The sequence below is a fragment of the Catharus ustulatus genome, chromosome 6 (assembly GCF_009819885.2).
Source record: "Catharus ustulatus isolate bCatUst1 chromosome 6, bCatUst1.pri.v2, whole genome shotgun sequence".
Taxonomy (NCBI): Eukaryota; Metazoa; Chordata; class Aves; order Passeriformes; family Turdidae; genus Catharus; species Catharus ustulatus.
The window spans coordinates 52,466,053-52,481,957 of record NC_046226.1 but is presented as its reverse complement, the minus strand read 5'-3'; the positions used below and the strand labels follow the sequence as shown (position 1 = coordinate 52,481,957).

General features: G+C 39.3%; 1 protein-coding gene across 4 annotated transcripts in view; it reads left to right on the top strand.

Moving 5' to 3' along the window:
* Positions 1–15,905, top strand: part of DENND5A (DENN domain containing 5A) — a 63,666-nt gene that overhangs the window by 21,345 nt on the left and 26,416 nt on the right. For all 4 annotated transcript variants that reach the window (XM_033061777.1, XM_033061778.2, XM_033061776.1 and 1 more), the window contains 3 exons: positions 5,375–5,562; positions 13,776–14,093; positions 15,407–15,622. In XM_033061777.1, coding sequence (XP_032917668.1) covers positions 5,375–5,562; positions 13,776–14,093; positions 15,407–15,622 — 722 coding nt within the window. The remainder of the gene's footprint in view (positions 1–5,374; positions 5,563–13,775; positions 14,094–15,406; positions 15,623–15,905) is intronic.

Genomic DNA, 15,905 nt, shown 5'->3' with positions numbered 1-15,905 from the left:
ATAGACTAAAGCCAAGGATGGATTTGTGTATACAGTCAGGGTGATTAAAAGTCTGTAGTGGCAGCAGGGTGTTACATCACAGTTATGTCATTGTGTAGACACCATGAACTGCAAGAGAAAAACTGCAAGTAATTTAGATGCAATAAAAAAACTTACTGAACGCTGTCGTGGTTACTCTCTTGGATTTAAAACCAAATTGCTCTGTTTATTGTTCATAGCAAATCTAGGAATACTTGTCTAGCAGACAAGCTTCTTTTGTGGTTTCCCTTGAAATAGATTAGGTGTTTCTGTGTTTGAGATTTTGGGAGAGTTTCTGTGGATACCTGTGTCACACCAGGGGAGGATTCAAACATCAGCACTTCCATCTGAAGAAGGGTGTGGTTGTGCTGGCCTGTAGAGGTGTCTGAGAGTCCTGTGGTGGAATGGTGGTGGGTTGGAAGCTCCACAGGAAATCCATGTGTGTATTGCCATGTGGGGAGAGTGCTCCTGGAGCTCTTTCCAAGCCATCACCTCGAGTGCTCTTTGTTCCAGACTGAGCTCAGCTCACTTCTGGGCTAGTCTACTGTATTCTGGCTTCTCTTTCCAAATCCTTTTAATAGGTTCAGCTTTCTATCTTGGGCCCTTTCCAGGTGTCTGATCAGTGGTTAATTAAATGAGCTTAAAATAACCCTGGAACATTTGAGTTTCTTGTTTGGAGTTCAGAGGGATGAGCGATCACTCAGGACAGTTTCTGTCACTGTTTCCCTGCCTCACCCCAAGCTCTGGCACAGTTGGGCTGTGTTGTACATTGTGGAGATGTCTTGTCTCTCTGTCAAGTTCTCACCTTAGCTTTTGGCTGAGAAATCTTCTTTCAGTAGTACAAGATTTTTAGTTATTTGTTTGTTGACTTTTGACCCTCAGGTTTGGTGAACTGCAGCAGTGCCTTCTCAGTAATAGTAGCCAATTTTTTTTTGAAACATAACTTCTCTTATGGACTTTCTGAGGGATTTAATCCCTGTACTTTTTTCCTGTTTTGTTTTTGTTTGTTTGCTTCTGTTGTTCTTTTCAACTGGAATATGCTCTTAATATATTCTACTCTTTTCTCAGTATGGTTGAGTAACATCTGTTTTTTGCTGTTTGTAAAAACAGGAAATATTGAATGGAGATACAGGTGATGGTGCACTCAGTCCTAAGTGGAATCTGAAATTGCTTTACTTTTGTAAAGGCTTTTCCATGTACTTGCATGCACACCAGTGTGAGGTCTAGGTTGTCCTTCAAGAATATAAATACTGAGTTTTCTAATGTCCTTTGATTTTGTTAAATCTCTTGGTGCTCAAACCCATGACAGCTTTGATGACTGACATGATTTCTTGTTCTGCTAGGTCAGATGAGATTATGATACTCATTGGATGGATTTAGATTTAGAGCAGTATATGTCAGGATCAGCAGGTTTGTAGGATGTACCTGAAAGAATACCCCTACAAACAAACACACAAAATAACAAAAGAACACCAAAACAAAAACCAAACCCCAAACCTCTTGGAGGTCTGGTGAAACTTGGATGACCTTGAGGTCTCCCTTCCAACCCAAACCTTTTCATGATTATATGTCTTTATGAATTTGTTGCCAAGTTCAATCCTTTTTGAAACAGATTATTTTAGCATTTTAACTTTCACTTTGTCCTTGGAGTAGGAGTAACTTCACTTGGCAGTGAAAGTGTTTTGGTTTAAGATTCCTTTGACAATATTTCTGACTTGATGCTTCTGGAAATTCTTCTTTTGTCCCACTATGTTGGCACAACCTTGTGTATTTTGGATTGCTGTAAGCCAAGTGTATGGAATGAATGCCTCAGTTTGATTGTCCTGTTTAGAGACCTGTCTACCATTTGGAAAAATGTCAGAGGCCTGTAAGAGAGGGAAGAATTTGAGGATACTGCTAGTGCTGAGCCAGTGCTGAGGAACTGGAAAGAGTCAGTGGTGCTGGAGGCCTGTGTGAAGTGCCCTTGCCAGATATTCTGTGGGAGCTGGTTTGCATTCCTGCAATTTATGTTGCTCTTGTAACTGTGAAATAGACTTATTCCTTATCTCAGAGAGCACCTAGAGCTCTTCTGAAAAGTGTGTACGAGTTAAGACAGCTGTGAAATCTGCTTGGAGGTGATTTTCTAAAAACAAAAAAAGGAGAAATGTAATGCACAGCTGCCACAGACTGTGTTCTAGGACAGTTTTATTTTCTGGGTGGCAGCTGTCTCCTACCATTTTACAGTACAAATAAAGGATTTCTTTTCTGCTTTGCCTTTGAATCACTCTTCCCCATCTTTGTTTGACTTGTCTAAAATTATGTTCATTCTGGGGATTTAAAGCATTAGTTTAATGTCTTTGCAGCATTACTCCTGTGCTGCCTACCTGTGTTTTCTTACAAAGGACACTTTCTTGTTATGCCTCCCATGATTTAGGAACCTTGCTGCTTGAATCCCACTGTCATAGAACAGGAGATCATGCATCCCACTGCTTCTGCTAACTACAGCTGGTTCTTACTGCACTTACAGGGTTTCTTAAGTGAGTTACTTGACAAACACAACAGTATTTCATTGTGATCCGTGAAGTAGGAAGATTAAAAGGAAAAAAATGTTCCAAAATGCAGTTGTATAATTGTTTTAAATTTGACTGAGTCAGAGGATTTCTGTAGGCACTTGACAGACTTCTCTTTGGTAGAATGTGAAAATTGGGGAGGTGGAATGGTTCTTAGAGCTGCCAGCTTCTTCTCATCCTGTTCCTCTTTTTCCAGGCACAGGACCTCTCAATTTATTTTTTTAAAAATCTTCTGCAGGTAAATACTACTCATAACTTCTCATACACACTTTGAGATCATATTTTATTTTTAGCAATTGGTTAGAATAACAAATCATGCTTTTTCTGTGTTCTCAAGTGACCATGTTAAAAAAGTAGTGGATTTTCTTTTTTTCCTTGCACGGTGATCAGTTAAGCACTTTCCCATCTAACAGTGCCCTAGTCATATGCCATTATTTCCCTACCAGTGTTAGTGTACAATACAAGGCCAAAAGATCATGTCATTGACACCAGAATAAGCACATTCTGATTTCAAGGACAAGAGCAACAGCACTGCTGAAACACTTCTTCACTATTCTAATATTTTTGTTGTTGTTTTTAAAATCTTCTGTAATTCTTTGGTACAAGAGCCATGCTGTTTGCTTCTTTAAACCTAGAAAGCCCTCCATACCCTCTCTGGGTAGGTGTAACTATAGAAAACATAAGAGTTATTTTGATTTATGTTTTCATGCTTCTTGCCTTTGTCCTTGCCTTTTGCCAATAGTGAAATGCAGTCACTGTTGCTTTCAGGCTACAACTGGGCAGGCCAAATCTTTGGGAATGGCTTAAGCCATGTGGATATCCAGATGAGAGAGCTGCTTTTGCAGACAGCTCTGTGGCAGGAGGTGGCTGCCCAGTGGATAGAAATTCTGAATTATTGATGTTACTTTGTAATTAATTTGGAAGGCTGATACTAAAGTTAGCTTAATGACAGAGGGAGAAGTTGTATTTAAATGCTCCTGCTGGATAAGACAGGGGGTTTTGTGTAGTGGGAAAACACTGCTTCTATTTTAAGACTTGTTCTTCCAGATAAACAAACTGAATACAAACCAGCTGGAGTGTTTGTCTATGGCTACACTTAAAGTTCCTTTTAAAACTGAAGAAAATAGGGTATGGAATAGAATCTTCTTCTTCCCAAAGCTTATCATTAATTCATCACTTCTTTGCAGTCAGGCTGTGATTAAAGCTGCAAACCCATGCATAGATGTGTAGGCAGAAGCTGGTGTCCAGGCAGAATAGGGGAGTGTTGCTGATGATGTTCATTGGTGTTTCAATCCAAATGAGTTTTTGGCAAAAACTTTAACCTGTTTAAAATGTTCTCGTCTGTTTTGGTTGACGAGTCCTTCATAGTAGGTCTACTGTGAGGCAGTGACAGGTAGGTCAATGCAATAACCTTTTCCACCAGCACAGCTTGATATGATAATTAAAAATTGAAAGCCTAAGTTGCAAAATTGCAGGTGATGATACCAAAACCTGTGCTGAGTTCCTCTTAGGTTGTGGGGCTTTTTGAAGACCCCAAACTCTGCTACTTTGTCCCCAAGCAAAATTAATCATGAAATCTTGAGTAGAGTCTGGCTAAAAGACAGAATCAAAGCCATCAACTTGGGAAGAGCACAGTTAAGCTTAATTTTTCTCCACAGTGTTTAGAAGAAATGTTATTCTTGCAGTTTTCGTCTGTCCTCTGTGACAATGTGCATCAGCTTCAGAAACCTCGGCACCTGAGCCTGCCCTGGGCATTCAAGTGTCTTTTCCAGTTTCACAGTGTCTGTAGTTCTGTGAAAGGAGAAGGAAGAGATACACCCCACACTTTGTACACACATATGAAGGTTACTGACTTTTTCTCTTGTATTCTCTCCCATTTCCTGACTGGAATTGGATGTTGTTGCAGTATCATGAAAAGGCATCTCCAGTTAATGCTATATTTATAGCCTGACAGAAAGTAGGAATTGCCCTAGTTGTCTGAGTGTTTTATACCCTTTCCAGCCTGGCAGCTGGAAAGCAGTTGGGATATTTCAGCAGCTGTATTGGAACACACATCTGGTGCTGCCTCCCCCTTTATGGGATTTCAAAAACCCTTAGAGATGACTCTGTAGTTACAGAGTCAGTGTTTGCCCAGCAGTGTGAACTGCTCTAGGCACCAGTGCTAGATAAAAAGATCTCTCAGTGTGTTGCACAGGTACATTGAACACTGCTCCTAAGTTCTAGGAGGACATGAGTTGTTTTTACATTGAACTGAGACTTTGGTTGTACATTGCAAAGGCTGATCAAAGCTGATCCTTTTCATTTTCTGCATAGTTATTTCAGTCACACTGTTGGGTTGGCTGCTATACAGCATGCTTTATAGACATTTAAACACTTTTCTAAAAAATGTTTATCTGAGAGATACCAGATGCCTTGGATTTCATCCAAGGCTTCCATAGAAAGCCCTGAGCACAGAGAAAAGAAATTATTTCTGATGTGTTTCTTAGCTGATTACAATATTGCTTCTGTATCCAAACTGGTGATCCTGGTGACCCTGGTATAGGTAGCAGAAAGTGACTTAGCATGCATTAAGGCTCAATTTGCTCATTTCCATATGACTTGTAGAATGACCTACTTTGGGTTGAGCTCTCTTTGTTGTTTCAGCAAAATGTGCTGGGTGTGCAGGTCTGGGTTTTCATTATGATGCCACACAGCTAGTACTGGGTTTTGTGGTTTCTGTTTTCAAGCAACTTCTCATTTCTTTAATTTGAATTCATTTACTTAAAAGTATATGTGAAAAAATTTTTCATTTTCTTGATCTTTTTCAGATTATCAGAGACTGATGACAGTGGCAGAGACCATCACAGCACTAATGTTTCCATTTCAGTGGCAGCATGTGTATGTTCCTATCCTTCCAGCATCCCTCCTTCATTTTCTAGATGCTCCTGTCCCTTACCTCATGGGCTTGCACTCTAATGGACTGGATGATAGGTCTAAACTGGAACTTCCTCAAGAGGTGAGAGGAGCTTGTCTTGATTGATTAAATATTGTCCATGACTATGAGGGAAGTGAGAAATGATCCAAAACACAACTCTAACAGCCACTGTTAAGTTCTTGCTGGCTCTGGTTTGGGATAGTTCTTTGTGTCTTGGAGGTGCTGACAAAAATCTGGTGGAATAGATTAAAAAATCTGCTTTTGAAATTGTATGCTCTGATAGAATTTAACTGTAATTTTACAGGAACTGATGTATTAGGGTAACAGAAAAAACATTTTTGTGCTGGAAAAATTAGCCTTGTTAGGAAGTGCAAGAAGTGCAGTGTGAATTCTCCAGCTGTGGCCAAAAGGTTGTGGTGGTGAGTGAGCAGAGCTCAACTGGCATCAGCACTGTGCTGGTTCCTGGCTCTGTGGGCTTAGACTGGGTTTCCCTGCCCTGGATTTCTCTCCTGGGGTTGGCTTGCATGGACACAGCCTGCCAGGTGTCTGCACAAAACAATTTCAGATTTTCTCCTAGAATGCTGCTTCAGTCTGCAGCAAAATGTCAGCATGTACTTGAACAAACTTCTGCTCGTAGGGGGAGTGCTGAGGAGCAGCAGCCTCTGTGTAAAGGAGAAGGAAATGGACTGTGAAAGTTCTGCAACTCATCCATGGGGCTGGGACTACATTCAGACTGCTTAGAGATTGTCCTTATTTATTTTATACTGCTTAGAGGTTGTCCTTATTTATGTTATCCCCCTGCTCACTTCACAAACATTCCTTGTAGGGATGTCCCAAGAGAGTTTAAGAGCTGGTTGTGAGATGAAGGCACTACCCAAGGCAGCAGAGGAAATCCCTGGCCCCTGCTTGCTTTTAGGTGTAACTTTTCAGGGGAGGAATTGTGTAAATCATGGGAAACACCCTGCTTACAGGCCCTGGTAGGATTCTCTGCCTTTTTCTCTGACTGTGGGTTTTCTTCTATTACCATTTGCATTTCTGGGAAAGCAGAAGCGTGGCAGGCACAGGGTTTTGTGGTGGTGGTTTTTGTTTTCTTTATCAGGCAGTGCTGCAGCACAGCTTGACACAAAAAAAACCCTTGCTTTTTAAAAAAGCTGCGTGAAATTAAAGACAAGATATTTTTGTGAACCTCCAGTCTGGTCTCCATGCCAACATTGCTCTTTTTTTCAAATCCATATGCTGGTAGTTTTCATTTGTTTTTCCTGGCAAGTTCAAAGTAAAACTTTTTTTTTCTGTATTTTTTTTCTATCAAAACTAAAGTGTTTAATCTCTTGATTTCTTTATTGTCCTGCTCTCTTTTTTTGAAAATTTTCCATTGGCATAATTGACAACAGAGTATTGTATGTTCTTGCCATGAAAACAACAGTCTATTGCTTTGGTTTACTATTTTTTCAGAATTTTGGCTATATTGACAGGCCTAATTAATATGGTTAGTACATTTTTTAGAGAGAATAGCTGATGAAATAAAACGCCTGTGTGGAAATGCATATTAATATCCACTATGGATGTTTCCACTGATACCACAAGCTTCTAAAAGACTGTCCTCCTTTTGTAAAGAACTTCCTCATTTTAAAATCAATGTAATACTTCCAACTAAATAAACATATTTTAATTTCAAATAGATATTTCAATTATTTAAAAGGTAAGTAATTTTTTGAAGAGATTTATCAGGTTATTTTGGATGTTTAAAGTAAGGCAGTTGATCTGTTTTTAGATGTTTGAAATGAAATCCAGTTACTGTTAAAACGTCATCTGACACCTCAGTTTACATTTTGTTTTACAGGTTGCCTTTTATGTGAAGGTGGAGGAGTAGATTTTTGATAGTATCTTATAGAGATGAGAATTTTCTGGGAGGGGAGGACAGACAAGACAGCAGCAGCAACATGCCCATGTGGTGGAATTTGCTGCAAGCCTTTCTTGTCCTTTTGAAGTTTCAGCTTTTCTCTTATTTGAAGAGGGAGCTCTTAAAACTTCGCACACAATGAGTTTGACCTAGTCTGAGAAATCCCCTTGGTAGTCACTGCTGGGTAAGGTTTCTTGTGAGCTGCTGAAATCTTTTGCATTGCAGGCTGGAGATGTAGCTGTGACTTAGAAATGGACTGGAGACTCCATTCTCTTAGTAAATAACTAAAAAGTTATCCTGTACCAATAGATGTGGTTATTCAAGGGGCTAAGTGGACTGGGAAGAGCAGGAGCTCACTTTATTGAGGTTTTCATTGTGGGGAGTTTGCTTAAAAAAAACACCAGCTAACCCTAAAATAAACCCAAACAAACCCCCATGGAACTGCAAACAAAACCTGCCAAGGAACACGAATTGTGTTGTTGTAGAACAGTAGAAGAGGGCCTATGGAATCCATTATTTGTACTTCAATAAAGACAAATTTATCATCAGTATCGGAGGGACTATTAATATTTAACATTGTTTATCTCTAAAGTTTGGAATGCTCCTCTGTTCCCTGAGGAGCATGGCCTTTTCAGAAGTGTGTGTGCAGTTCTTGAGGGTGAACTCATCAGGGTTATATGGGGAGCTCCTCTAGGCTCCTGATAGCAGAATTTTCCTCACTTATCACAAAGGGCATTCAAAGAGCTGTTCTGTGTTGTAATTTATTCTGAATTCTGCAAAAAATTATTTTCCTTTGTCTTGAAACTGCCTAAGCTGCATCTCTGTTCCTAATCTATTTATGTGGATGTGTGGGACAGCTGCTGTTAAAGAAAGCAATATCTGATTTAGGCAGGGGCCAAAGAGGTGAGCTTGGAGAGAAAATCTAGTTAGCCCTTCTCAGTTGAAGGGCATTGTGGAAGAAAATGATATTGCTGTCTAGCAGAGCATGGATACCTCAGTGTCACTGTAGACTTGTTCATTGTGGTTTTATAATGAATTTTAAAAAGACTAATTAGTCTTGCTCAAAGTGTTTTAGGCTAATAATATGAGAATACTGTCTGTCCCAACTCAGATTTGGTTTGGTAAGTCTTGGGCACCTATGCCATAAGGCTTGTTTTGGTGGCAGCTTCCCATATTTTGGTCACATGTGATGTTTCCAGGGGATGCTTTACCATATAAGCATGGAAATCCAGCTGTATCCTAGAAGTTAATGCTTGCGGCAGATAATGATTAAAATCTTCAACAACAAAAAAGTTGTGTTAATACAAAATTCAGTTTTAGGTTATTCCTTGGGCACATTCCCTGCTGGAGAATTCATTGAAGACCACCAATGACCTGCAGACCTGACTCTCTGTAGCCCAGTAAAACCAGGAGCTGCTGAGGTTTAGTGTGGAGTTGAGTTTCTTGTGCATGTCAGCAGCAGAGTGCTCGTTCTCACTGCTTTTCTGAGGGCTCTGTGTGTGCCATGAGCATCTTTGTGGTTTCCTTGGCAGTTGCATCAGAGGCTTGTGAGGAACCCAGAAGAGAAGGGGAGGGCATGGGAGAAGCTGTGCTAGAATAAGGTGCTGCAGATGTCAAAGGGGAAAGGAAGAACATGTAGCTGTTTATGGTGTTGCTGGCAGAAGTGTGCTTTGTTTATCAGTACAGCTGATCAGTAAAAGTGGTTTTAGCAGCTTACTTGCAGATCACAAACCTAGCAAGTACTAAAGTAAGATTGGGTTTTTTGATGTGTCTTCGCATCTCCTTCTAAAGAAACTTCTTCAGTGCTATACACTGAAAACACATTTTTAACAAGCAGGTTAATCCAGACCATTGCATGCAGCAAGATTTGCAGGTTTATCTCACCACTCTAATTTAGGAGAATGGTAGAAATTGAAATGATTTTCAGTGGAAATAAGCAATACTGAGTTTCCAGCACTGGTGAAATCAAAGTAGTACCTCATTAAAAAGCCTGTTTTTAATGAAGTGATCCCAAGGGTCTTGAGCAATAGCTTTTCCTGTTAGAAAAGTTGAAAGACTTTAAAACCTAAAGTCCGTGTTCTCTGCTAGTATAAGGCAGATTATATATATTCTCAATGTTTTTATTTCAGCCATTAAAAGAATGTGATTCAGTGCTAAATCTGAAGAAGTTCTGTGGGTTTTTATTTTTGTATATTTTTTCAGAAGATAAGAAAGGTCTCCTGAAAAGCCTTTATTCCTTCTGATGCTAACACATTAGACCAAGATAATTATTTAAAGATAATCACTACTTTGTATGCTTTCTCAGGCTATCTGCTGGTGGTTTGATCCTTGATAATACTGCAAATTTATTGACAAACCTCAGTTTTATATTTTCTTGTACCTCAGTGTGATCAACCACCTGAGGAGTTTCTGGGGGCTGCAATGGCTTTGAGCTGTAAGCTGTTCTCAGTCCCAAATTCTGGGTTGGCAAGAAGGACAGCAGTGCTGGGAATAAGTGCAGAAGGTCCCCATTTGCTTCCAGGAGTGGCACAGGAGCATGCTTCAGAATTTAGGAGTAGTGTAGACACACTTGCCACAAATCAGCCATGTGTGTATAAAGCTGCACACCCCTGTTCTGTGTGTGTTGTGAGAAATGGCTGGTTATTGGCAAGGCTGGGGCCAAATCACAGAGGTAATACAGGCTGTAGATGAATGGGGTTTAGGCTTTCAGTGCTGGATTCAAGCAGAACCTAAAGCATTTCCTTCTGTGCTTTTGAACAGAGCTGACAGGAAGGATGTGAGCTTGATGCAGGGATCTGTGTGGGGCTTTGGCCCTTATTGTACTTGAGGTCAAACTAAAGAATTGCAATTGTCTTGTGTTTCTGGAATGGATGGGAGTACCCCAGGCCCCACTAAACCCATGGAAAGTGGGGCTCTTGGCTTCAGGGAACCAGGCACTGGCACCAGATACACAAACTGATTCACTTAGATTCGCATTTCTAAGGTTGGTAAGATTTTTCACCTGGACACCCTGTTACTTGGAATGATAAAAATTTATGGGAAAGACAGGTTTTTAAATTAGGATGTGACATCCTTGTTCCTTAGTGTGGTGTCTCAGGAGAACCTTTTATTGTAGATGATGTAATGTGTCCTCTCTTGTGACAGTCTGCTATTGAAGTGGAGTTTTGGAGTTTTCTTTTGATCAGAAAACTGATGTGTGAACAACAAATAAAAGAATATAACAGTTCTAGAGGCCTGAAATACCAAGTAACTAACTTAAAGATGCTCTTTCAGTTATATCTTTACTTACACATGTTGCCAAGTAGCTTGTCTTCTATATCATTTTAGTTTTGTGTGCATAAAATAATAAACAGTGCATCCACATAGAGAGCTGTCAGCTATTCATAGCCCACTCAACTGTGCTGCCTCCAGAGACAAAATAACGAAATCCTTGTGACCAAAGAACTCCTTTATTTTTCTGCTTTGTGTACTTGCCCAGCTCCCAGCATTTGAAATGCTTTGGATGACCATGATTTCATAAATAATAAGTGCCTTGTAATTTTTCTTAGTTTTTAAGGAGGGGACCCCTCTATGCTTACTGGTATTCCATTCTGGTGGATCTATAGTGGAGCAGCATAGTAAGATTTACTGCTCTGGTGTCTGTTGCTGATTTACTTCAGATTTCATTTTTACAGAAAAAGACTGGTTTGGTACCTCTTGAAGGGCTTGTGCATTGAGATGTTTTTGCCATTTCTGTTCCCCTGAGGAGCATGGCCTTTTCAGAAGTGTGTGTGCAGTTCCTGATGATGACCTCAGCTTCCCTGAGTTCAGAGAGGCTGAAGTCACCTATGGAATCTTTGCTTATGATGCTCTGGCTAGTCCTGTATCTTATGTGTTATTAACCAGGTACTGGATAACTACAGAGTGTCCCTGAAAATATTCTTTACACTCTCCTTAGAGTATTCCTGCACACTGACTTTTTAAAAAATGCTTCCATATAGGCCAGTTTCTGGAAAATGTGATTACAAGTTGCATGATAAGCAATCATTGTTAGGAGCTCAGAGTGTTTAAACTGTGTGTATTGCTCTTAGAGAGGAACCTTGCAGAAGGGAAAATCACATATTGGAAGAATTAGCCAGGTGTTAGCCCAGATATTTATAAGCAGTTTCAGCAGGCATTGAATTTGGCTTTTTCTTCCGTTGGCAAGGAGTTTAATTTCAGTGTGAAGATTAGAATTTCTGCATTGGTAAGGTTAATGTTTGATTTCTTTTTGGCCAAGTGCTTTGTGGGTACAACCAAGCTTATTAACCAAGAATGATGTTTTCTGCAGAATCTGATCCAAAGAGGAAGGAAAGTTGAATGGCATCAATTAAAGAAAGTTGTAAAAGGAAGCAATACAATTAAACTGTTTGAAGAGTTTCTTATTGAGTCTGTCTTGCCATTTTGCAGACTGCTTGAGGCAAATTCAATGCTTTTTGTTTCTCCCTCAGCACTGATTGGTAGGCATTGTGCCTAGTTTCAAAGCTTTATTTCTCTCCTGTCTTGAAGTGCTTACAGTGTTTCTGACAAACACCAGCTGACTTGACTTCTGATCCTCACAGAACCATGGGTGTGGTGGGGGCCTTGAAGCTCCTGAATTCAGGTGCTTGCTTCAGATGCTGCCTTGGAGCAGTGCTGATATTAGGGAAATTTCAGCTATCACACCTGCCCTTGCATAAAAAGAAAAACTTTTTCTAAGGTGCAGTAGAAACTGTTTGAGAATCAATGTATTAATTCTCTGTATTGACCTTGGATTCTTTTGCAACACCTAATTCAATTTGTGATTTAATTTCCAGTAAAGGATCTACACAAGAAATATTAAACTGTTTTGTATGCATTCCTTTGAGCATAAGAAATCAATCTCCACACTAAAATGTTAGAACATTAGGAAATAGAGAGCTGGAATTATGTTTACCTTTGTAACTATGGGTAATATTGTAGCAGGGCATGAATTGGACTAGTTCTATGCAAGCTAGTGCAATGTCCAGTGGAGTTCTGCTTTAAGAATTCTTTTTTGCAGTTTAAATGTTGGAGCTCAATAAGATATTTGTGTTTTATGGGGAGTTGACACCCTGTGTTCTATAGAAACCTATCAAAAGTATTAAATGTGTATTTTCATAACAGTTTACTTAAAGGAGCAGGTCTTGACAGGCACAGCTTATTCTAGTCTACCTGTGGTCAGTACGACAGCAAATTCCTACCAGAACTCCTTGTGGCTCTGATTCTAGGGTCATTCACCATTCATTCCATGTGAGGTTGACATTTCTAATTATTTCTTTCCAATTAAATTGTGGTGGTGCTTCCATCCTCCTGCATTTACCTGAGTCATAGGAAATAGCTGGAGATATGTCAGTTCTCACAGACCTGAAAAGTGTTATTGCTGCTAAGGTGTAGTGAGGTCTGAGTTCAGGTGTGACTCAGAATAATGCACTGCAATTAGGTTGGAAATACCCCATAATCTGAGTGAAAGGATTTTGTATAGTGGAGGTTAAACAGAATAGTGACAACTCATGTGAATTCTGCAGTGAAGAGAAACTGAAATGCTTCTACAGAAGAGCAAAGTTACTCCTCTGTTCTTAACTTTCCAGGCAGATTTCACACGTGACTGGGGTTCTCGCTGTGATATGTGGAGTTATGTAATGTCTTGAAACCATTTGATTTTGTAATGCAGAAGCCAAAAGGGGAACCTTCCTCTTTGCCAAATAAAGAGTGAGGTAAACCTTGAAAGATGCAGAGCTTCTTTTGATCTTGCTGTGGAAGCCACATAGGTGGTTTTTCTTTTCTTTTTTCTTTTTTTTACTCCCACCTTAGTCTTTTTTGGTGGTAAATGAGTTGGAGATTGGAACATTGAAAGTACTCATTGAAAGTACTGCCTGACTTGTCAGGCAATTGCCTTTTGTTGCTTAAAAAAAAGAGAAAATAACTTCATTGCACTTCTGCAGTATCAACACACCTTTTAGATTGAAATTTGCTAAATCTTTTAGAGAAATGCACTGATAATCTGAACAACAGGCAGTCACCTGCCTACATAAAACAGGTATACAATAGAATTGCATATATCCTGTAATTAAAATTTAGCTGTACATGTATGAAAAGAATCACACATCTGTACCTAATTTATGTTATAATCTATTATGTACATATTTACATCTGTAAAATTAGTCTTCTTTCTCAATTATCTCTGTTAAGTACCTGGAACTGTAAGTCCTGTGTTACAGTCTTCAAAGCCAACCAACCAGTGCAATTATGGTTGGGGCAACACTGTTTTACAAATTAAATGCCAACATATTTGAATCTTTAAATAAGCACAAATCCCAGAGATTAATGATGTGCTTAGTGATGTTGTAATGGTGTCTTGTTCTAAATTAAATCCCAGGCTAACCTGTGCTTTGTGGATGTAGACAACCATTTCATCGAGCTGCCAGAAGACCTACCCCAGTTTCCAAATAAACTTGAGTTCATTCAGGAAATTTCAGAGATACTGATGGCTTTTGGAATTCCACCTGAGGGAAACCTGCACTGCAGTGAAAGTGCCTCCAAGATGAAGAGCCTCAGAGCATGTGACCTGGTTTCTGATAAAAGAAATGGGAACATAGCAGGATCACCTCTGAACTCCTATGAGCTGCTAAAGGAAAATGAGACTATTGCAAGACTCCAAGCACTTGTTAAAAGAACAGGTGTGAGTCTAGAAAAGGTAAGATATGAAATGAGCTGCTCTCTCTCTGGTCCTGCAGTGGCAGATGGTCTGAAGTCATGGTCCAAAGATGCTGTATGTCTGTCTTCATTAGAAGGAACTTTAGTCAACATGTTCTCAAACCTTGTGAGCACCTGGAGAGACAAGGACAAGCTTAGGGAAGAGAGGGAATGGGATTTAACCCTGCAGCATCTGGGAAAACCTTTGCTATTCACCAGGTGTTTCTTTACCAAGATAATGTGTTTAAAAATAGCACTTTACCTTGTTTATTCTTGGTTTTAAGATTTATTCTAAATTGGCACCACTTTTTAAATGAATTAAGTGGCTAAAATTGACATCTAGATAATCCTGAAGTTTGCATTCAGCCTTGCTTTCTGTAGATATCTTTTTCATTTTGTGTAGAATATATTTGCCATGGAGTTACTTTGATGCTTTTTTCTGCTCAGTGTTGTAGAATTCATGAGTGTCTGATTCCCAGAAAGTGGGCATGCACAGCTTACGGTGATGCTGATTGGATTTTTTGAGTGATTAGAATTGTAAAACAAAAAATAAATTGTGGCCCTCTGTACATAAAATGCACTACCTGAAAGACCACTGAGAGTTTTTTGAGCTTTTGTGGAATGAAGACTGTCACTGTTGGTGATTTTTTTTCCCCACTGTGAATGGAATATCTCAATTTTATTGCTTTTTTTCCCCAAATGTTAGTCCACATCTTAACTGAAAATGCATTTTTTTTTCCTTAAAGGTTACTCTGAGGTGTGTAGAGGGGAATTGTGATTTACACTGCTAATGGCTCAGAGTTCAGGGGATTGGCTACTAGACATGCACAGCTTCTTGTTACTGTGCATTTCTGTTTTCACTTGAAAGCTGGTATGTGTTTAACAGTTTTAAACCTGGAGTTGTTTGACACCAGATGTAGATTTGCCTAATATGCACATTTTTAGGGGTAGTAAGAACCTCTAAAAAGCCTCTGCAGATGATTGAAGGGTAAGAGAAAATAAATTAAGTCTGTGGCATACATGACCATGTTTATGGTTGTTATTTACCCTTTTTAAATTCAAAACATATCCAGTGCAAGCAGTACTGAAGTAAGTTTTGGTCTATTATGAAAAAAAATCAAGGCAAAGATTTCTGTCTAGATTTTTTTGTTTTTTCCTCTTTTATTGCAGTGGTCGAAACAGTAAGTGCTTTTTTTTATTGAAATGTTGACTTGAAGAGTAGCAGCTCTCAGTAGAACAGCAGATTAAAATCTTGTATGCCTGGAATACCTGACAAAGCATCAATACAAATTATCTGTATTTTCCCTTTTTCAGCTGGAGGTGCGAGAGGAGACCAGCAGCAAAAAGGATCTGAAAATTCAGTGTGATGAAGAAGAATTCAAGATTTACCAGCTGAACATTCAGATTCGGGAGGTTTTTGCCAATCGCTTCACACAAATGTTTGCAGATTATGAAGTGTTTGTCATTCAACCCAGTCAGGACAAAGAATCCTGGTTTACAAACAGAGAACAGATGCAGAACTTTGATAAAGTAAGTTGTAATAAAAAGGTACATCAGTGTAAGAGGTAAAAGAGTATTCAAACCTAAGGCTTTGTGTATTGGGCCATCAGATGGAAAACTGTGCTGTCAAAATGGTGGTTTCTTCCTTAAATTTCAGTGTTTCCAATAAGAGTCACATCGTAGATATGTGGAAAAATATATACAAATACAGACTTACAGAGCTAAAGATACTCTGAAGGATAGTGCAGAAAAATGCAGCTTGGTCTGGAAGAATAGCTTAGAAAGCCTCATTTTAGGGATAACCTCCACATTA